Raw genomic sequence first — 21385 nt, 5'->3', positions numbered from 1 at the left:
GGCTGCTCCTCCCGGATTCACCAGGGCTGCATCCCTGGCTCCCCCCGGCACTGCAGGTACAGCTCTCCGCCCTGGCTCTGCCGGCAGCTCAGGCCATGGCACCGTGGTGGGGAGACGGGGCTGGCACAGGGATGCTGCAGTGCAGCCTGGCTCTGCTCTGCCCGTTGCTGCAGCTTGCAGCTGCCTCTGGGTGGGACTGCAAGTCAGCCGGACACGCACACCCACACCCACCCGCCAGCACCGCGCCCTCCCCAGCACAAGCCCAGCGCCACCCTCCCCCCACCCCGGCCGCTGCGATCCAGCCTCTGCTGGCGCACGGGCAATGGAACGTCCCCAATGGGCCCCCTCGTCTGCTACCCAGGAGCCTCTGTGGCCGCAGGCTACTGCCCATCCTGGCAGCGCGGGGCGAGTCCAGCGGGCAGGGGCCTGGCCCCAGAAAAGGCCTGGGACAGGGGCTCAGCTACTGCCCGGCTCTGTGGTGTCCGGGGAGGAGCCCCCGGCCCGGTGCCTGTCGCTCACCCTCTGCTGAGAGGTGGGTGCGGGACTGATGCTCCACGCTGCGGCTGGGCTCTGAGCCCCAGTGGCTGGGTGGGGGAGAGGTTCCCTGGATACACTCAATGGGATCGACGCAGGGTCCCCCCTCCCCCGACACACCGGCTCCCCAGAGAAGGTGACAGGGCAACATTTCCAGGGTTTATTGGTGAGCTGTACAGAGGTGGGGGAAACAGCCCCCCCCCCGGCCCCTGGCTGCTGCTGCCCATCACCGTTGCATCTGGGTGCCTTCTCCATCAAATCTAGAGCGACAGCGCGGTCCCTGGGGGGGTTCATGGAGCCTCTGGCACTCTTCCCCTTTGGGGATAGAATCTGTGCTTGGGGCAGGGCCAGGGGTTGGGGGATGCAGCGGGTGGGGGGGGGGCTCAGCATGTGAAGGTTTCTCGTATGGGGAAAGCCTTGTCGCAGAGGAAGGTGTTGCAGAGTTCCCTAGCGAGGCTCTGACTCCGGATTCACTTGATCTCTGGAAGCTCATGCTGCAGCCGGTCCCCTCACCCGGGCATGCTGGGTCCCAGCTCACGCGCTGTGCCCTGGTGTCACGGAGTGTGGGGGAGTCAGGCCTGGCACCCCCGGCTTCCTGCGATTCACCGGGACGCTCAGCCAGGCAGGAACACAGAAGGTTTATTAGACGACAGGAGCACAGTCCCAAGCAGGCTTTGTAGGTACAGAACACAGGACCCCTCAGTCAGGTCCATCTTGGGGGTAGGGAACTTAGACCCCAACCTCGGGGTTCCCTCCGATTCCCCAGCCAGCCCAAGACTGAAAAAAAACAACCGCTCCCCCCATCTCACTCCCCCTGCCCCTGGCGCCTCCTCCCGCCTTTGTCCATTTTCCCAGGCAAAGGTGTCACCTGGCTCCAACCCCCCTCCTGGCTCAGGTTAGAGGCTCAGGTACTGTCCCTCACCTAAAGTCAGCCCTGCTCTCCCCTCCCCATGCAGACAGTAAAACTAGACACGTTCCCCGGTCAGTCCGCCCCGCCCCGCTCCCCCTGCGTCACACCTGGACCCTGCAGTCTGCGTTGCCCCAGAGGAGTGCAGCTGTCGGGGGCCAGAGAGCGACGTTCTGGCTCTGACAGAGCGGGGGATTGACCTGGTAATTTCTCTGACGGTCAGGGCCTGGGCAGTACCTGGGGCCGCTGGTCGGAGTGGAGCATGGGCCTGACGGGCTCAGGGGAGCCCAGACCCCGGGGCAGGCGGCAGCCGCAGTCTGGCCCAGCTGGAGCCTGGGCTGAGGCCGGGATGTGCCAGGAGCTGCTGCTGTTCGTGTGTCGATGCCGCGCCGTGCCCGGCCTTGCCCCGCGCTCCAGCCCGGGATCAGACACAGCCAGCGCTGGCATGGGCCGTGTGCGGCAGAGCACACGCTGCAGGGCATGTCCTGGGCAGCGGGGGACCTGGGGAGGCAGGAGTGTGGGGCCTTCGTTTGGGGGGTCTGGGCCTGGGCAACAGGCTTCCTGGGGGGGGCCAGTCTGGGGAGGGGAGACTCCCGGGGGTGGGGGCGTATGGGTCACCGGGGTCCTGAGGGGAGGAGGACTGGGAGTAGAGGGGAGCAGGTCACCAGGGGCAGGGTCCCGGGGCTGGGCCCTCGGCCGCTCTCACTGCGGATCGATGCAGGTGTAGGTCGTGTTCCCCCACAGGAAAGTGGGAGGGGCAGAGCCGAGGCCCCACTGCAAGGTGAGGGCACTCTGCTCGCAGATCCAGCGGCAGGGGTCTGTGCACGACCCGCCCGACAGCCCTCGGCCCGACACCCTCCCACAGGCCAGGTAGGAGGCGGTGGAGCGCGTCACTGGGAAGAGCCTGGGCAGAGAGAACACAACAGGCAGCGTCAGCGACTGCTCCGTCAGGACGTATCCTGGGGCCTCCGCCATGGAGCTCCCTGGGGGCAACACCCAACCCTCCAGCCCACAGGGGCTGTGACAGACCTGGGCTGGGGCCCCAGAAACCAGGTGCAAACTGCAGCTCAGGGGCCCCCTGGGCCCCCAGGAGCCAGCAGCAGCAGCAGCAGGGTATCCGAGGGGATTGTCCCTGGGAGCCCTCTTGGTCATGAGAAACCTGAGCCCATGGGCCCATCTAGTCTGGTCTGGCTCTGCTGCAGCCTGGCTGAGGCCATGGGCAAGGCGGGCACTGCCCCTCCTGGTGCCAGCTGTAGGATGGGGGCACCTGGGGGTGCAAACAAATCCACCATGTTAGCGCAGCTCAGGCAGGACAGGATGTGAGGGGAGCCCCCAGGGATCAGCTACAGCCTGTTGGAGACCCTGCTCCCGGCCCCTCCCGGCGCGGAGGGGATGTGTGGGGCGGCGGGGGGGGAGGTCTGTGCAGCCTGCGTAGCAGGCAGGGGGGTGGGGGAGCTGAGGAGAGCTGGCTGTGGGCAGCTCCTCTGCCTGGATTGTCCTCAGCTCCCCGGAGCAGTGGGAACGTCCCAGCACCCCAGGGTCCTGGAGGCGGCCCCAGGGGGCAGTTCTCTTGGCAGCCCTGGTAGGGGCGGGCCCTGGGGCCGAGGCCTGGGGCTTACCTGTTCAGTGCGGAGCCGTCCACCCACTTCCAGTCAAGCCCGGCACGTTCCTTCTTCAGCCCAATGTGGAACGTGTTGCTCTTGGACACGCGCTGCAGGAAGGCCTGCCGCACAAGGAGCCGGAGAGTGTGAGCCCCAGCTCCATGTCACACGCGTGCACACTCACACACGTGTGCACACGCACATGCTGCACTAAGCAGCCCAAGCAGCTGCGGGCAGAGCAGTGTGGACGAGTGGACAGGCGCAGTCCCAGGGGCAGCTCGCTCTCACTGGCGCGAGGTGTGGGCAGTGCCCGCCTGCACAGACCAACCATCTGCCTGGTGAGCAGCCCAAGCCCGGCCGGCTGGGAGAAGCAGGGCTCTGTCTGCAGGGAAGGACGCCGGCCCTGCTGCCAGGAGCCACCATTGTTACTAAGCTAGTGGCAACAATGGGGTTTGGGCAAATACCCAGCGCCTCTGTGCTTCTCACGCCGCCTGCACTGGGCACGGCCGTTGGTGCCTTGACTGTGTGTCTGAACGGCACCTCCAGCAGCACCGCGCCCCCGGTGCTCTGCTGGGCCAGCAGTGACTCCCACGGGCCAGCACCCTCCTGGGAGCGCCCCACGCAGGGAGCCCACTCGCCCGGTTTATACCGACGCCTCTTTTGGGCTGCGTTGTCTCCTGGCCAGAGCTGGGACAGATCCGGACGTGGGTTTGCCCGGTATCAGAATGCAGCCCTGACTGTGCAGGGAGAGCGCCTCCTGCTGAGCCCTGACTGTGCAGGGAGAGCGCCTCCTGCTGAGCCCCCTGCAGCACAGCACCCCCCAGCGCAGCCCTGACTGTGCAGGGAGAGCGCCCCCAGCGCAGCCCTGACTGTGCAGGGAGAGCGCCTCCTGCTGAGCCCCCTGCAGCACAGCACCCCCCAGCGCAGCCCTGACTGTGCAGGGAGAGCGCCTCCTGCTGAGCCCTGCCCTGCACTGCAGCACCCCCCAGCGCAGCCCTGACTGTGCAGGGAGAGCGCCTCCTGCTGAGCCCTGCCCTGCACTGCAGCACCCCCCAGCGCAGCCCTGACTGTGCAGGGAGAGCGCCTCCTGCTGAGCCCCACTGCTCCCTGCAGCGCAGCGCCCCCAGCGCAGCCCTGACTGGGCAGGGAGAGCGCCTCCTGCTGAGCCCCCTGCAGCGCAGCACCCCCAGCGCAGCCCTGACTGGGCAGGGAGAGCGCCTCCTGCTGAGCCCTGCCCTGCACTGCAGCACCCCCAGCGCAGCCCTGACTGTGCAGGGAGAGCGCCTCCTGCTGAGCCCTGCCCTGCACTGCAGCACCCCCAACGCAGCCCTGACTGTGCAGGGAGAGCGCCTCCTGCTGAGCCCCCTGCAGCGCAGCACCCCCCAGCGCAGCCCTGACTGGGCAGGGAGAGCGCCTCCTGCTGAGCCCCACTGCTCCCTGCAGCGCAGCGCCCCCAGCGCAGCCCTGACTGGGCAGGGAGAGCGCCTCCTGCTGAGCCCTGCCCTGCACTGCAGCACCCCCCACGCAACCCTGACTGTGCAGGGAGAGCGCCTCCTGCTGAGCCTGCTCTGCTCGCTGTGGCATGTGAGTGGTCCCTGGAGATCTCCCATCACCCCGCGTGGGAAGGATGCCCCCTCTGTCTACATGCTGGAATTACACTGGCAAAGGCAAAATCCTCTGTGCCGGGTGACCAATGAAATCTGCCAAGAACCGGCCAGCCCAGTGCCAGACGCCTCCTCCCTGCACTAGGCCTTGCCCCGGAAAGTGTGGGGCAGGGGCCTGTACTCCCTTTGCCGGCTCCTCCGGCATTCGGCACCATGGCCGGGGAGGGGAGGGTGGCTGGGTGCAGGGCCAGGAGCAGGTTTGGGCTGTGTGGGCAGTGCCCCAGTCCATGGCCCCACGGTGCAGCTGGCCTGGCCCTGGCGCCGAGCACTCACCAGCGTGGCGTTGGCTCTGACGGTGACGAGCTGGGCGCCGCGGGAGCAGCAATCCTCTTTGCTCTGGGCCCAGTCCCTCTTGGCCGAAGAGAAGTAATAGCACTTCCCAGCGTCCCCGAGCCAGCTGGCTGGGCAGAACCGGCACCGCCCTGTGTGGAGAAAACCAGGGAGCCCAGCCCACGCTACGGCAGGTCCAGGCAGAGCAGGAGGGAGCTCCAGACCTGCCTCTGCCCCAGCCCTGGGGCGCGTACTGCCCTGCCTCAGCCGCGGAGGGGCCCACCCCAGGATCCCACAGCGGATCGGGGGTCCTGGGATGAGCCAGGGGGGTCTCCCAGCGCTCTGGCTCTCAGGCCGTTGAGGGCTTGGTGCTGCTTCCTGCCCAGGAGGTGGTGGGCAGCCAGGCACAGCTGGGGGGTGGGGGGGGGCGTGCTGGAGTGCTAGACACGAGGCCTAGATTGATGGTGCCCACAGCCAGTGGGGAAGGACTCTGGGCTCCCCACTCCTACAGGGCTGGGAGCCGGGCTGACTCTGGGGGACGGCGAGACCCTCCCCAAGCCTTTCCCAGGACCCTGCCCCACTCGCGTACCTGCCAGGAACCTCTCCTGCTGCTGCAGCCTGTGCTCGAGGCTCTGCTCCATGCTCCTCAGCTTCGGGGCACAGCTCCCCACTCGCCCTAAAGTTGCAGACTATGAACACAGGAACTGCCAGCCTGGCTCGGCCCAGGGCCCCTCTAGCCTGGCCGCCTGGCTCTGGCACTGTCAGAGGACAGGACAGGGAGTTCCCCCACCCTGCCGGTTAGGGCTGGGCTCAGGCCCTGCGGTCACAGGGATTACATCCCATCTCAAAGCTCGTCTCCTCTCTGCTGGAGCGCTGGGCGCCCGCGTTAGCCACGCAATGCTTAACCCTCATCTGGTTCCTGCTGAGCTTGTGGGCTCAGTGTGTCATGGGGCAGGGAGTTCCCCAGGTACACGTCAAAGGTGTTTCCTTGTCTGTTTCAGGTTTGTTGCCTCTGACCCCCTGGCTGGGCCCTTGCCCCCGTGTTATGAGCCAGGGAGAAGAGACGTTCCCAGTGTCCCGTCCCTACCCGGCAGGTTAGTCTGGGCCCCTTTGTCCCTCTCAGGCCTCTCCTCCGTACCCCGCCCAGGCTCGGCCTTTCAGCCTCTCCTGAGGGCAAGTTCGCCCCGCGGTGACTGGTCCCTGAACACTCTCTGACCGCGCAGTGCCAGCATCCCAGGGGCTGGCGGGCGGCCCGCTGCGCTGTACGATGGCACTGGAGAATTCTCCAGCCAGGCCTTTCGCAGCGGATGTTTTGCAGGCACAGTGGTGCGCTGAGCAGGTTTGGCGGAGGGGTTCGAGTGACTCCTTTCTCTGGGCACAACTTTGCATTGGTTGTATTGAATTTCATCTGCCACCCTGCAGCCCAGGCAGCAGCTAGTGAGAGCACCCCCTAGACGTGCTGGGGGGGCTAGAGGGGGGGCTGCAGCTCCCCCTCTCGAGGGGCTGAGGGAGGAGGCCAGAAGCTGGCTATCCCACGCAGCTGCTTTGTGGCTACTTGCCCCGGGCCAGTCCTCTGGGAACCTTTGCACAGCTCCCACCCCAGCACCCAGCTGGCCCTGGCTGCGAGCAGGATCCTGACCCCCCTGGGCCACGTGGGGCAGGTGCTGCAGTGACTGGCCGCTGCCCATACTCACGGTGCAGGTGCAGGTGCAGGCCCAGGCCGAGCAGCGCTGCCAGGAGCAGGATGCACAGGAGAGCCAGGCCGAGAGCCACCCGCCGCCAGGATGATGAGGGGAGCCGCTGCAGGGCTAAAGGAGAGAGAGTCCGGCTGGGTCACTGCTGGGGGGAGCTCAGCACAGCAGAGTCCCCCAGGTAACAACTAGAGGAGCTTTCGGGAGGCCTCAGCATGGTGGGTTCCCCCTGGGTCCCAGCACATGGATTGCTGGGGGGGGAGATCCCTGGGGGGACTCAGCATGGTGGGTTCCCCCTGGGTCCCAGCACACGGATTGCTTGAGTGGGGGGAGATCCCTGGGTGGGGTTCAGCACATGGATTGCTTGGGAGATCCTGGGGCGGGGACTCAGCATGGTGGGTTCCCCCTGGGTCCCAGCACATGGATTGCGGGGGAGATCCCTGGGGGCATGGTGGGTTCTCCTGGGTCCCAGCACACGGATTGCTGGTGGGGGATCCCGGGGGGGACTCAGCATGGTGGGTTCTCCCTGGGTCCCAGCACACGGATTGCTGCGGGGGGGAGATCCCTGGGGGCATGGTGGGTTCCCCCTGGGTCCCAGCACACGGATTGCTTGAGTGGGGGGAGATCCCTGGGTGGGGGGGTTCAGCACATGGATTGCTTGGGAGGGGGGGAGATCTCTGGGGCGGGGGACTCAGCATGGTGGGTTCCCCCTGGGTCCCAGCACACGGATTGCTGTGGGGAGAGATCCCTGGGGGGACGCAGCATGGTGGGTTCCCCCTGGGTCCCAGCACATGGATTGCGGGGGGGGAGATCCATGGGGGGACGCAGCATGGTGGGTTCTCCCTGGGTCCCAGCACATGGATTGCTGGTGGGGGATCCCTGGGGGGACTCAGCATGGTGGGTTCCCCCTGGGTCCCAGCACATGGATTGCGGGGGGGGAGATCCCTGGGGGGACTCTGCATGGTGGGTTCCCCCTGGGTCCCAGCACAAGGATTGCTGGCGCGGGGGAGATCCCTGGGGGGGCTCAGTGTGGCAGGGTGAGGTTGGGGGAGGGCTGCCAGCTCAGCCTGGCCTGTCAGGGAATCCCCTGTGGTTGAGTCTCTGCTCTAGGGTGTTTCGCACCTTCCCTGGCTCTGGCTGTCCCCCCAGGGAGCTCACAGCTTCACAGGCATCAGCGCCCCGGCCCTGGGAGAAGCACTTCAGCACCCCCACCACGGCAGCCTGGGGAAACCCAGGCAGGGAGAGGGGCCGGAGCTCGCCCAGGGCCACAGAGCTGGGAATCGGAGTCGGATCCGCAGCACCTTGGCCCCTGCTCCGAGACCTCCCGAGAGCAGCCGGTCTCACGGGCAGGGTGCCTGTGTGTGCGTGTGTCTCTGGAGTGAGGGTCCCTTAGCTGTGACCCCAGCTTTAATGACCCCCCCCAGTGCCGCCCTGTCCCCGCCCCACGCCGCCAGCACCTTTGTCGCAGGCCTAGCCCTCTGAGAGGCGGGAGGGGTCCGTTACCTGCTGTTGGGGCAGGTGGGGGGAAGGAGATGTCGGCGTACACGACCCCCTCTGCCATCTCCTGGGCTCCAGCCATGGTCCCTGCCACTGGGACGGCAGCACCCCGCCCCCGCGCAGCCTGGCGTGGTGTGAAATGGAAAGTGTCACTGCACGTTTCCGTCCCCAGAGACGCCAGCTGGGCCAGCGAGTGCGCGCGGGGGCGGCAGCCGGCTTGGCACAGCCCTAGCAGCTCTCCCAGGGGGGCAGTCCCAGCGGAGACCTGCCCAGCTGGGGAGACAGGGACTCCCACAGAGCCCGGGCCCTGGGCACTGGCTAGGCTGGCCGCGCTGGGCTCCAGCTGCTCTGCCAGGGGACAGCCATGGGTCCAGCCCCACACAGAGCTGCCCCGAAGGCGCCAGAGCCCCCCTTGCTGGTGCCTGGCTGCTCTGTGAGGCGGCACACACCCGCCGGGCCCTGGTTTCCCCTGTCATGGCTGGCGGCTCATGCATGGAGCACATGACAGTGGCCCTGCAAGGACAGACAGATGTGTCGTGGGCGGCCTTCCTGCCCCCGGCCACCACTGCCACAGGCCTCGTGCTCAGGGGCCCCTCGACGTGCCCAGGACTGAGGGGAACAGGGCCAGGGCAGGAGAAAGTGAGCAGGAAGCTGGCTCAGCCCTGCCCATCGGGGCCCTGTGCCCGGCTCAGCCCTGCCCATCGGGGCCCTGTGCCCGGCCCGGCCCTGGCGAGGGGAGCCTGGCTCAGCCCTGCCCATCGGGGCCCTGTGCCCGGCCCTGGCGAGGGGAGCCTGGCTCAGCCCTGCCCATCGGGGCCCTGTGCCCGGCCCGGCCCTGGCGAGGGGGAGCCCGGCTCAGCCCTGCCCATCAGGGCCCTGTGTCTGGCTCAGCCCTGCATCGGGGTTCTGGCCCAGCCCCGCCCTGGCGAGGGGGAGCCCAGCCCAGCCCTGCCCTGCCCATCGGGGCCCTGTGCCCGGCCCGGCCCTGGCGAGGGGGAGCCCAGCTCAGCCCTGCCCATCGGGGCCCTGTGCCCGGCCCGGCCCTGGCGAGGGGGAGCCCGGCTCAGCCCTGCCCATCGGGGCCCTGTGCCCGGCCCGGCCCTGGCGAGGGGGAGCCTGGCTCAGCCCTGCCCATCGGGGCCCTGGGCCCGGCCTGGCCTTGGCGAGGGGGAGCCCGGCTCAGCCCTGCCCATCAGGGCCCTGTGTCTGGCTCAGCCCTGCCCATCGGGGCTCTGGGCCCGGCCCAGCCCAGCCCTGGCGAGGGGGAGCCCAGCTCAGCCCTGCCCATCGGGGCCCTGTGTCCGGCTCAGCCCTGCCCATCGGGGCCCTGTGCCCGGCCCTGGCGAGGGGTCGCCTGGCTCAGCCCTGCCCATCAGGGCCCGGTGCCCAGCCTGGACCTGGCGAAGGGAGCCCCGGCTCAGCCCTGCCCTTTGGGGCTCAGTGCCTGGCCCGGCCCCGGCGAGGGAGCCCCGGCTCAGCCCTGCCCTGCCCATCGGGGCCCTGTGCCCGGTCCGGCCCTGGCGAGGGGGAGCCCGGCTTAGCCCTGCCCCCACAGGCAGGTCCCGCGGGCCCGGCCCAGGTGTCTCGCTGTGGTCCAGCGTCTCTCTGCCGCTCGGTGGCCCGTGACCTGTGGCTGGAACAAAGGCTGAGGCTGTCGTGTCTGAGGTGCTGGGAACCAGACACCGGGGCCCAGCGCAGAGGGAGCGTGACTGCAACTGCCACCCCCGGGAAACCCTGTGTAAACAACCCCCCTGCCCCCCCGGGCCTGTGCGGGGCCCAGCTACAGCCCTGACCCCCCTTACCCCCCCGGGGCCTGTGCGGGGCCCAGCTACAGCCCTGACCCCCCTTACCCCCCCCGGGCCTGTGCGGGGCCCAGTTACAGCCCTGACCCCCCTTGCTCCTCCCGGGGCATGTGCAGGGCTCAGCTACAGCCCTGACCCCCCTTAGCACCCCCGGGCCTGTGCGGGGCCCAGCTACAGCCCTGACCCCCCGGGGCCTGTGTGTGTTCCAGCTACAGCCCTGACCCCCCTTACCACCCCAGGGCCTGTGTGGGGCCCAGCTACAGCCCTGACCCCGGGCCTGTGGGGCCCAGCTACAGCCCTGATCCCCCGGGGCCTGTGTGGGGTCCAGCTACAGCCCTGACCCCCCTTGCCCCCAGGCCTGTGTGGGGCCCAGTTACAGCCCCCCAGCTACAGCCCTGACCCCGGGCCTGTGCGGGCCAGCAGCCCTGACCCCCTTACCCCGGGCCTGTGCGGGGCCCAGCTACAGCCCTGACCCCCCTTACCCCCCCCAGGCCTGTGCGGGGCCCAGCTACAGCCCTGACCCCCCTTACCCCCCCCCGGGGCCTGTGTGGGGCTCAGCTACAGCCCTGACCCCTCCCCCACGCCGAGCCTGGGGGGGCAGCTACAGAGGGTGATCACACATCCCCTTTTGGCCAGGACAGTCTCTTTTTTAAGCCCTGTCCCGGCCGTCCCCAATGTTTTGGCAGAAGTGGGTATTCGATCAGTTGGGAAGAGTAAAGGGGCAAATGCCCCCTGGTGTTAAAAAGTGGGGTGCAGCGGAACATGCAGGGGGCGAGTGGCTACGCCACCCCCCTTCTCTGAGCTCCCTCTGCAGTGGGCCAGGAACGCACAGCAGAGACCCACTGCCTTCACGCACCCACCCAAGAGCTTGCTTCCGAGAAGGGAAATGGTTGTAGCCCTAGAGACCTGATCCCTCCACTCTCTCTGCTTCACTTTATCATCCATCCCCATATACACCCACCTCCCTCTCCATCCAGCCATCTCCCCTCATACACCTGTCAATCGATCCAGCCAGCCACCTCTCCATCCCCACAGCTCTACGTCCCCCCGACACAGCTCTCAGTTCATCCAGCCATCCCCACATCCATCCATCTCCCCTCATATACCTATCAATCGATCCAGCCAGCCAGCTCTCCATCTCCACAGCTCTACCTCCCCCCGACACAGCTCTCAGTTCATCCAGCCATCGCCACATCCAGCCATCCCCCAGACACAGCTCTTAGTTCACTCTCCCATCCCCACATCCAGCCATCCCCCAGACACAGCTCTTAGTTCACTCTCCCATCCCCACAGATCTCCATCCAGCCATCCCCACATCCAGCCATCCCCCCGACACAGCTCTCAGTTCATCCAGCCATCCCCACAACTCTCCATCCAGCCATCCCCACATCCAGCCATCCCCCAGACACAGCTATCAATTCACTCACCCATCCCCACATCCAGCCATCTCCCCGCATACACCTGTCAATCGATCCAGCCAGCCAGCTCTCCATCCCCACAGCTCTACGTCCCCCCGACACAGCTCTCAGTTCATCCACTCATCCCTATCCCCCCATTTCCATCCATCTCTTGCTCCACCAGCTGCCAATCCCCATTTCTATCCATCCACCCCCTATCTGTTTGTCTCCTGTCCGTCCACCCATTGATCCCCATATCTAGCCAACCTCCCAGGTGTATCTAGCTACCAATCCATTGTGCCATCCCCATGTACATCCAGCCATCTCGCCCTCCTCGGCACCATCCGTCCGCCCCCTTATCTATCTGTCCCGGTCCATCTGTCTGTCCGTTCCCAAATCTATCTGTCCCCGTCCATCTGTCTGTCCATCCCCAAATCTATCTGTCCCCGTGTCCGCCCCTCCAGCGCCGGCTGTGGGTGGAGGGCGGCATCCTGGGGGCCGCGGACTCATTTGGCCCGGTGGAGCTCCCGCCGGCATGCCTGCACATGCTCGGTGCCCGGGCGAGCTAGCGGACCTGCCGGGTCATGCCTGCGGTGGTCCCGTCTTCCGGGCTCCGGTTGCCCGCAGGCATGCCGGCGGCTGAAACCGGCTCCGCGGGCGGCGCTCGGGTGCGGGCTGGGTCCCTGCGATGGGGAAGGGCGGCGCAGCGCTCCGCGCTGCTTGGGGCAGCCTACTTTGTAGAGCCGCCCCTGCCCGTATCTGTCTGTCCATCCGCCCCCTTATCTATCTGTCCCCGTCCATCTGTCTGTCCATCCCCAAATCTATCTGTCCCCGTGTCCGCCCCCTCCCGAGCCCCGCTCTCTCCACCCTTCCCCACCCCCGGCTGTGGGTGGAGGGAGGGCGGGGAAAGACCCACCGCCCCGGGGCCGCCCCGGGACTACGTTTCCCAGCGCCCCGCGCTCGGGCCGGGCCGGGCCGCACATGCTCGGTGCCCGGGGCGAGCGGGCGGAGCCGGAGCGGGGACCGGCCGGGAGGTGGGTGGTGCCCCGGGCTGCGGGCCCGGCCGGCGGCTGAAACCGGCTCCGCGGGCGGCGCTCGGGTGCGGGCTGGGTCCCTGCGATGGGGCGGCCCAGCCAGCCTGGGGATCCAGTGGGGGGGGGTCCCTGCGATGGGGCGGCCCAGCCAGCCTGGGGATCTGGGGTGGGGGGTCCCTGCGATGGGGCAGCCCAGCCAGGCTGGGGATCCAGTGGGGGGGTCCCTGCGATGGGGCAGCCCAGCCAGCCTGGGGATCCAGTGGGGAGGGGCCTGCGGTGGAGCGGCCCAGCCAGGCTGGGGATCCGGGATGGGGGGGGTCCCTGTGATGGGGCGGCCCAGCCAGGCTGGGGATCCGGGGTCCCTGCGATGAGTTCGGGGCAGGGCTTGCGCTCTCCCCACCAGCTGCCTGACGGGCGTCTCCTGTCTCAGCAGGTGCCCGTCCCGAGGACCCCGCGCAGCGCAGGGGGCGGCACCCAGACCCCGGCCCGTGAACGATGCCCAGGGGACGAGCCTGGACCCAGCAAGAGATCAGCTGCCTCCTGGCTCTCATCAAGGGCTCCGGGGAGGTGACGCTCCTGATGGCCTCCACGTCGCGGCCCAACGAGGCCCTGTGGCGGGAGATCTCCCAGGGGCTGGCAGCCGCCGGCTACAGCCGCAACGTGGCGCAGTGCCGCTCCAAGTGGAAGGCGCTCAAGCAGGCCTTCTACTCGGAGTGGGAGACCTGCCGGCAGGCGGGCGGCCACTCGCCGCGCGTGCCCCCGCACTACAAGACCATGAAAAAGATCTGGAAGGCGGCAGGACGGCCCATCTTCGGGGAGCGGCGCCTCCCAGGTAGGGGGCCCCGGGGCCCTGTGTTACCAGCGGACCCTTGTTGCTGGGCGTTAGTTAAGGGCGCTGGAACGGGGGGGGCGGGAGGCCAAGGCTCTCCCACCTTTTATCAGCCATAAGGGCAAGCGGCAGGGGAATGGGGCGGAGAGGAGCGAGCCGGGGGTAAGGGGCAGCATGGGGGCAGGGCTGTGGTTCAGGTGCCCGTGGCCTCCCCCACTTTTAGGAACCTTAGAATCGTAGAATATCGGGGTTGGAAGGGACTTCAGGAGGTGTCTAATCCAACCCCCTGCTCAAAGCAGGACCAACCCCAACTAAATCATCCCAGCCAGGGCTTTGCCAAGCTGGGCCTTAAAAACCTTCTGCCACTCCTGGCGTTGGCCCAGCCACACTCGGCAGCCACAGTCCCTGCAGGAACGGCCCCTCCGCGTCTCCGAGGTGCCGGGCTGCGGTCTCTCCTGTCCCGGGGCAGGGGGTGTCCTGGGGCCGTCGTGCACAGGCTGAGAATGGAGGCTGACGCTGGCACAGGCGGGCGGCGGGACCGTTACTCCCTGGCTGCGGTTTCCATTGCCAGGCGGCTTTGCTGGCTCCATCGTTCCCTGCCCTGGGCTGAGCCGCCCTTTCTTTCCAGACCTGGTGAAGTTACCTCCCGGGAAGCGGAGGCCACGGCTCGAGGCCCAGCCTCCATCCTCACCAGGTACCCGTGGGGCACGGGAGATGGGGCGTGGCCCGGCGTGACATGGGGATGCCATAGGGCAGCAGGGCTGTGTCCTGCCCCAGCCCTGGAGCAGCACCAGCACCTGAGGGGCAGGGGACAGTGGTACTAAGCCGGGGGAAGGGCTCTTGTTCCTCCCCTCCCCGCGGAGTGTTCCCTCTCTGCCGTCCCACCCCAGCCCCAAGCATGGTCTTGGCTCCTGCACCCCCCACCCGTTCTGCCAGCCCCCCAGCAGTGCTCTGCCCCACACTCCTGCGGTGCTGGCCCTTTGCTGTAGCTCGTTCGGCTAGCGCGGGCCCAGAGCCAAGCATGCTGCTCCGTGGGGCTGGGGCCCGCCCCCGAATGGTGCCTGTAGCTCTGTTTGGCTGGTTCACTGGCTCTTGTGTTCAGAGGTGGTGCTGATCCAGTGGGCAGGGCCCTGCCTGGGAGCCCACAGCCACTCCTGGAAGGTGAGTGTGTCACGCCACATGGGTCTTTCCCCCCAGCCTGCTCCCACTGCACTGTGATGCCCTTTCCTTTCCCATGTGCAGGGCACGTCCTCCACCCGGAAATCCCAGGCAGGCCACCGTCTGCACTGGGGCAGTGCACCAAGAGCGAGCCGGGGAGCCGTAAGTACCGCGCGGGCCGCCAGGCTCCTGGGAAACGGAGCCAGGCCTTATGGAGCAGGACAGCGGGGAATGGAAACCTTGGGGCCTGCCTGGCTCAGGACTCTGGCTCCAGGCCGCCCGGAGCGGGGGGAGGGGGCTGACTCTGGGGTGTGTGGAACGGGATATGGGGCCATTGCACTTTACAGGGCGCTGGCTTGATCTGGCCCTAGGGGGGTAGTAAGTAACCCAGTAGTAACATCAGATGGGGGAGGGTGAGTCCATGTCACGAGAAGACCATGCAGCTGCCCCCTGAATGGAGCAGCAGGTCGCCTGCCTCAGAGGCACCAGGACCAGCTGTCTGCGGCTGGGAAATGATGGTGGTGCCATGTCTGTTGTTTGTCCTGACCCAGTGCTCCAGCAAGGGGCACTGTGCTCTTGGAGCAACAGACAGTCCTTGCAAGAGACATAACATTGAGGTCTTGGCCATTAAAGATCCCACCACACTTCTCACAAGTCAGGGCGTGAACCCTGCTGTCCTGGCTAGATTCCATATTGGATAATTACATTCTGTCTCCCTAAATTCCCCCTGCAGTTTCAAGTGGATGTGGGATTCTCCTTCACTTCCTGTCCTAAACTGTTGTGTAGCGTTGCTGTGTGCTGTTAAACAGCTGCTACGTTCCACCCCAGAGGTGGCTGCATTACAGTGGTGGGTGAGTGACTCCTGCTTTTGTATATAGCTTGTAAAATGCTTGAGACCCTGCAGGGCTCTGTGGAGCTGTGACTAGGGCGTCAGCCTGCAAGCCTGGCCGCAGCAGGCGTTCCAGACCCTGCACTGGTTGTGTTCTCTCTGCAGCCCCGTCAGGCCGGGTGTCTCTTCTCTCTCATCTCTCCCAGCAGCTCACATGGCCGAGGCATCCCAGGTGCAGAGAGCTCCCTCTCCTGTACCAAGTAAGACTTTCTTTACACTCCTTCACCCAGTAAACTCCCAGCTCCGTGAGTAGAGGGTGCTATGACCTTAATTCTGTTCTAGTTCTCATTGCAGATGCCGGGCCCCCGTTCACTCCCCTCCCCACCTTTGGTAAGTATGCCACTGCCTGCTCCACAATCCTCTGCTCACACCCCTGGCACCACCTCTTACACGCAGCCTCTGCGCTCCTTGCAGACTTCCACCCGGCCCTCGCTGCCTTCCCGCCCGTGAAGCAGGAGAGTGCGGAACGGGAGGCTGGTAAGAGACCCCGCTGCTTCTCCCCATGTGCTCCGGCTGGGCGGGGTGCTGGGGCTGGCGCCTGGCTCCTGCCCGGGGTGGGGTTAGGTGTCGAGCCCGAGGCCACTTGCTGGTGGTGGGATTTGGGGCTGCCAGACCCAGCTAGTGAGGGCTGCGCGCCTTGGAGCGGTGTGAGCCGCTGGGCTCTGCCCTTCGCCTTGCAGCTGCACTTGGGTGCCACGTGGCTGGCTGCTCGCACGGTGGGTGACTGTGTGAGACCCAGTGGCTGAGGCTGCTGTGGAGCCAGTGGCTGTTGGCTAGTGGGTAGGTGGCCTTGGGGTCAGTGGGGCTGGAGGGGGGCTTGTTGAGCATGGGGTTGGGGGCCTGACTAAGGGAGACTTGCTCTCTCCCCATGTGGAATGGTGCTTGCGAACTGCACAGACTCTCCTGTGGCGTGCCAGGCGCCCGCAGGGCAGGGGGCAGGGGAGCGGGCGCTGCCCGTCACCGTCGGAGACCAGGGCTCATCTGAGAAAACACCTGGCGGTGAGCACCCCGTGCTGGGTGACCGGGCCTCGGCTACAGACCTGCAAGGTATGGTTCCCCGCCACTCCCATCCCACTGGCCCCCACCCCGGCGCTGAGCCGGCCACGCCCCGTGGGCGCCTGGTGCTGGTTCATCTCAGCCCTGAGCGGCCGTGCAATTAGGAGTCACTCTCTGTGCTGTGCCCACCCCGGCGGGCATCTCTGGCCCTTTGCTCCTGATTGGCCACCTTGGTACCGTCCAAGGCCATTCCCATGTGCAGCGAGTTGGCTGGGACTCAGTCTAGTAGAGACCTGGTATCACTGTGAGCGCTGACTGCCCCGGCACAAACCAGAGAGGCCCCCAAGAGCGGGCTATAGCCCCGTCCCTGCCCCCAGGGCACTTCTCCCGCTAGGGACCCCCCGCACCTGGGGCAGGGCAGGGCCGCGCTGCTCCTTCTCCCAGGATCTGGATGGAAGGGACCCTCGATGCTGGAGGGAACGGGCGCGGTGGGGGTTTGTGTACGCTGCCCCTCAGTGTTGTCAGGGAGAGGTGTGACGAACTGGGAATGTTCTTAATGTTTTCTCTGAATTCTGTGTTGGTGCCTCAGTGTCCCCTGTGCAGTTCTTAATATCTAGGTGCTGGAATAGGGGTGTGGTTGCTGCAGAGCAAGGGGCCAGTGCACCTAAATGCCTGGCTGCTGCTCCAGCTGCTCCAGCTGCTCCCAGATCCTCTTGTAGCCCCATCTGGGTCAGGAATCTGCTCCTCAGAGCGGCCCTTGTCCTCCTCCTCCAGCTGCACGATTAACTGGGCCTTGGTGAACTTCCCCATGCGTAACCCTCTCTGTGTGCACAGGATCACAATGTCCTTCTCAAGGGGATGGTGACAGGCCATCACTGCACCGTTCCCAAGTGGGTCTGGACTCACAGGCCTGTGTGCTCTTGGCTTCCCCGTGGTTTCCAGGAAGAACCCCTGGTGTGCCAGCCCTTCTCGTGATCACCACCTCTCTGCCAGGGTAGAGCTGTAGACTCCTCCGCCCCTGAGACTGCTCCCTGCAGTCCTCAGGGGGACCCCGTTACCCAACAGTCCTTCTCGCTGGTCACACACTCCCAGAGGTTAACCGCCCCCTGAAACCGTCCCTCTCTGAGCCTTCAGCACGCCTGGTCCTCATTATCCCCCCTTTGTTTTACTGCTCCCCAGTCACTTACTGCAAGGAGCGCCATTCACGGGGTGCAGTACATCCCACCGCTGCCACCAGTTGTCACGGAGTCCCCGGGCGATGCTCTGGAACTGCTCCCCACAAAGCCAGTCAGGACTCTGGGGAGCCTCCTCTCCCTCGGAGCAGCCTGTCTGCAGGGCAAGAAGCTCCCACGGCTTCACCTCCTGGGTCTCTCCTTGGAGCATTCAGCATCCTCTGCCCCTCCGTGCGCTTCCCACAGCGAGTCCACCCAGCGGGGTCCTGGGGAAGCCAGAGGGTCCTGCCCCCCCACTGCGCAGTCAGACGTGACTCTCAGCCAGCCAGTAACACAGAGGTTTAGTCGATGACAGGAACAGGGTCTAACACAGAGCTTGTAGGTACAGCGAACCGGACCCCTCGGCCGGGTCCATTCTGGGGGGCAGTGAGCCAGACCCCCACGTCTGCACTTCACTCCCCATCCCCAGCCAGCTCCAGACTAACAACCCCTCCAGCCCCTCCTCTCTGCTCAGCTCCTTTCCCTGGGCCAGGAGGTCACCTGACCTCTTTGTCTCCAACACCTTCAGTTGGCACCTTTGCAGAGGGGGGGCCCAGGCCATCAGTTGCTAGGAGACAGAGTGTCAGGCATTTCGGTGCACTGGCCCCTTGCTCTGCAGCAATCACACCCCCTGATCCCACCACCTAGATACTTAAGAACTGCAGAGGGGACACTGAGGCACCAACACCGTATTCAGAGAAAACATTAAGAACATTCCCAGTTTGTCACAAGAGACGTGGCAATCTGCGTGCTAACCCCTGGGGTTAACAGGATGGGGGTCTGCACGTTACCCCCTGCCCCTTGGTGCTGGGGGGGGTGGGTTGGGGGGGGCCTGCCCTGTGGCGCTGCTGGGGCCGGGGAGCAATGTGGTGGGGGGGGGCTGCCCTGTAGTGCTAGTGGGGGAGGGATGCGGGGTCGGTGCATTACCCCCTGCCCCGTGGCGCTGCTGGGGGAGGGATGCGGGGGGGCTGCCCCCGGGCCCGGCGGGGCGAGGGGTGCGGGGGGGGCGCCGGACCCCCTGCCCCGGGGCGCTGCTGGGGGCGGGATGCGGGGGGGCTGCCCCCTGGCACTGCTGGGAGAGGGATGCAGGGTCGGCGCATTACCCCTGCCCGTGGCGCTGCTGGGAGGAGAGGAATGCGGGGCTGCCCCTGGCGCTGCTGGGGGAGGGTTGCGGGTGGGCCTGCCCCCTGGCCCTGCTCGGGGAGGGATGCGGGGGGGCTGCCCCCTGGCGCTGCTGGGGCAGGGATGCGGGGTCTGCGCATTACCCCCTGCCCCCTGGCGCTGCTGGGGGAGGGATGCGGAGGGCTGCCCCCTGGCGCTGCACGGGGGGGGAGGCGGGGTACGCGCCTTACCCCCTGCCCGGTGGCGCTGCTGGGGGAGGGATGCAGGGGGCAGCCCCTGGCGCTGCTGGGGAGGGATGCGGGGTGGTGCATTACCCCTGTGGCGCTGCTGGGGAGGATGCAGGGGCTGCCCCTGGCGCTGCTGGGGGAGGGATGCGGGGTCGGTGCATTACCCCCTGCCCTGTGGCGCTGCTGGGGGAGGGATGCGGGGTCGGCGCATTACCCCCTGCCCTGTGGCGCTGCTGGGGGAGGGATGCAGGGGGGCTGCCCCCTGGCGCTGCTGGGGGAGGGATGCGGGGTCGGTGCATTACCCCCTGCCCTGTGGCGCTGCTGGGGGAGGGATGCAGGGGGGCTGCCCCCTGGTGCTGCTGGGGGAGGGATACGGGGTCGGCGCATTACCCCCTGCCCTGTGGCGCTGCTGGGGGAGGGATGCAGGGGGCTGCCCCCTGGCGCTGCTGGGGGAGGGATGCGGGGTTGGTGCATTACCCCCTGCCCTGTGGCGCTGCTGGGGGAGGGATGCGGGGGGCCTGCCCCCTGGCGCTGCTGGGGGAGGGATGCCGGGGTCAGCGCATTACCCCCTGCCCTGTGGCGCTGCTGGGGGAGGGATGCGGGGGGCTGCCCCCTGGCGCTGCTGGGGGAGGGATGCTGGGTTGGTGCATTACCCCCTGCCCTGTGGCGCCGCTGGAGGAGGGATGCGGGGGGCCGGCCCCCTGGCGCTGCTGGGGGAGGGATGCGGGGTCGGTGCATTACCCCCTGCCCTGTGGCGCTGCTGGGGGAGGGATGCGGGGTTGGCGCATTACCCCCTGCCCTGTGGCGCTGCTGGGGGAGGGATGCGGGGGGCCTGCCCCCTGGCGCTGCTGGGGGAGGGATGCGGGGTCGGTGCATTACCCCTGCCCTGTGGCGCTGCTGGGGAGGATGCGGGTTGGCGCACCCCGCCCTGTGGCGCCGCTGGGGAGGGATGCGGGGCCTGCCCCTGGCGCTGCTGGGGGAGGGATGCGGGGTCGGCGCATTACCCCCTGCCCCCTGGTGCTGCTGGGGGAGGGATGCGGGGTCGGCGCATTACCCCCTGCCCCCTGGCGCTGCTGGGGGAGGGATGCGGGGTCGGCGCATTACCCCCTGCCCCGTGGCACTGCTAGGGGAGGAATGTGGGGGGGCTGCCCCCTGGCGCTGCTGGGGGAGGGATGCAGGGGGGCTGCCCCCTGGCGCTGCTGGGGGAGGGATGCAGGGTCGGCGCATTACCCCCTGCCCCCTGGCGCTGCTGGGGGAGGGATGCGGGGGGCCTGCCCCCTGGCGCTGCTGGGGGAGGGATGCGGGGTCGGCGCGCTCACCCTGGTGCTGTCTCGTTGCAGGCCCCAGCGCGCTGAGCCTGCTGCAGAGCATGCAGCAGCTCCTGGTGCAGATCCTCCACACCTCGCAGCAGCAGCAGGTGCTGCTGGAGAGCCTGGCCAGCGACACTGTCTCCCACCTCCACCTCATCTCCGACAACCTGGTGCAGGTGGGTGAGACCCTGCACGAGCTGCTGCTCCAGGCTCACGCCCGCTCCGCCGACCTGCCCACCTCGCTCAGCCACTACGCCAGCCACACGCCCCCCCTCCTGCCCATGGTGCCCCGCTCGCCCTGTTCCCCCAACCCCCCTCCCAATTCCCCCTACCGCAAAGAGGAGCCTGTGGTGTCATCCGCCTCCCGATTCCAGCCCCACCAGCTGGCCCCCCCGTGAGAGCCCCTGCAGAGACTCGGTGCACACAGCAGCTGGCTGTGGGGCTGCCTGCCCCCTTTGTAAACATGTCCAGTGGTGGAGGATTTTACAGAGCTTTCTAGCAAAGACCCCGAGATATTTTGGACTTTTTTATTTTTTTTAATAAAGGGTTTTTTTAAACTAGTAAAAATAATTAACACCCCCCGCCCCCAGCATGCCCTGCCCCGTGGGATCCTCTGCCCTTTCTCCCTCGGGAGGAAAGCCCCTGAGCCAGAGCACTGAGAGGAGCCTTCTCCACCTGACATCAGCAGGCTCGGTCCCAGCCGCTCCCATGGTGCCCCATCTCCAGGGGCGCGAAGGAGAGAAGCCAGGCCAGGCTGGAAGGGAGAGTTCCCAGCCCGAGCAGCGCGGCCCTGGGGACGGGAGCCTGCAGCTGCGGAGAGAAGCCAGGCCAGGCTGGAAAGGGAGCAGTCCCAGCCCGAGCAGCCAGGCCAGGCTGGAAGGGAGAGGTCCCAGCCCGAGCAGCCAGGCCAGGCTGGAAAGGGAGCGGTCCCAGCCCGAGCAGCCAGGCCAGGCTGGAAAGGGAGCGGTCCCAGCCCGAGCAGCGCGGCCCTGGGGACGGGAGCCTGCAGCTCCGGAGAGAAGCCAGGCCAGGCTGGAAAGGGAGCGGTCCCAGCCCGAGCAGCGCATCGAGGGGAGGGCGGCCCAGCCCATGCAGCGCATCGAGGGGAGGGCGGCCCAGCACGGGGCAGCGTGGCCCTGGGGACGGGAGCCTGCAGCTCCGGAGAGAAGCCAGGCCAGGCTGGAAAGGGAGCGGTCCCAGCCCATGCAGCGCATCGAGGGGAGGGCGGCCCAGCACGGGGCTGTGT

General features: G+C 67.3%; 2 protein-coding genes across 7 annotated transcripts; one reads left to right on the top strand and one right to left on the bottom strand.

Moving 5' to 3' along the window:
- Positions 1 to 2038: 2038 nt before the first annotated feature.
- On the bottom strand, positions 2039 to 9806 carry LOC120408307 (killer cell lectin-like receptor subfamily G member 1). Its single transcript, XM_039545082.1, has 7 exons — positions 9792 to 9806; positions 8171 to 8288; positions 6671 to 6784; positions 5566 to 5652; positions 4980 to 5128; positions 3061 to 3164; positions 2039 to 2345 (listed from the first exon to the last, which is right to left on the bottom strand). The coding sequence occupies exons 2-7, from the start codon at positions 8244 to 8246 to the stop codon at positions 2144 to 2146; spliced, it is 732 nt and encodes a 243-aa protein (XP_039401016.1). The 5' UTR covers positions 8247 to 8288; positions 9792 to 9806; the 3' UTR covers positions 2039 to 2143.
- Positions 6785 to 20734, top strand: LOC120408304. 6 transcript variants are annotated; one of them, XM_039545078.1, is made up of 9 exons: positions 12340 to 12397; positions 12831 to 13229; positions 13855 to 13920; positions 14469 to 14546; positions 15420 to 15473; positions 15568 to 15603; positions 15688 to 15750; positions 16171 to 16320; positions 20170 to 20734. In XM_039545078.1, exons 2-9 carry the CDS (start codon positions 12893 to 12895, stop codon positions 20535 to 20537), a joined length of 1152 nt encoding a protein of 383 aa, XP_039401012.1. In that variant the 5' UTR covers positions 12340 to 12397; positions 12831 to 12892; the 3' UTR covers positions 20538 to 20734. The 6 variants fall into 6 exon arrangements, with proteins under 6 accessions (XP_039401007.1, XP_039401012.1, XP_039401010.1 ...); XM_039545076.1 differs by having other exon boundaries at positions 15556 to 15603; positions 20170 to 20733; XM_039545073.1 differs by lacking the exon at positions 12340 to 12397 and adding an exon at positions 6785 to 6848 and having other exon boundaries at positions 15556 to 15750.
- The last annotated feature ends 651 nt before the right edge of the window (positions 20735 to 21385 follow it).

Source organism: Mauremys reevesii, linkage group 6 (genome assembly GCF_016161935.1).
Source record: "Mauremys reevesii isolate NIE-2019 linkage group 6, ASM1616193v1, whole genome shotgun sequence".
Lineage (NCBI taxonomy): Eukaryota > Metazoa > Chordata > Testudines > Geoemydidae > Mauremys > Mauremys reevesii.
Note: the sequence above shows the minus strand (reverse complement) of the source record. Positions and strands in the feature narration are given on the sequence as shown.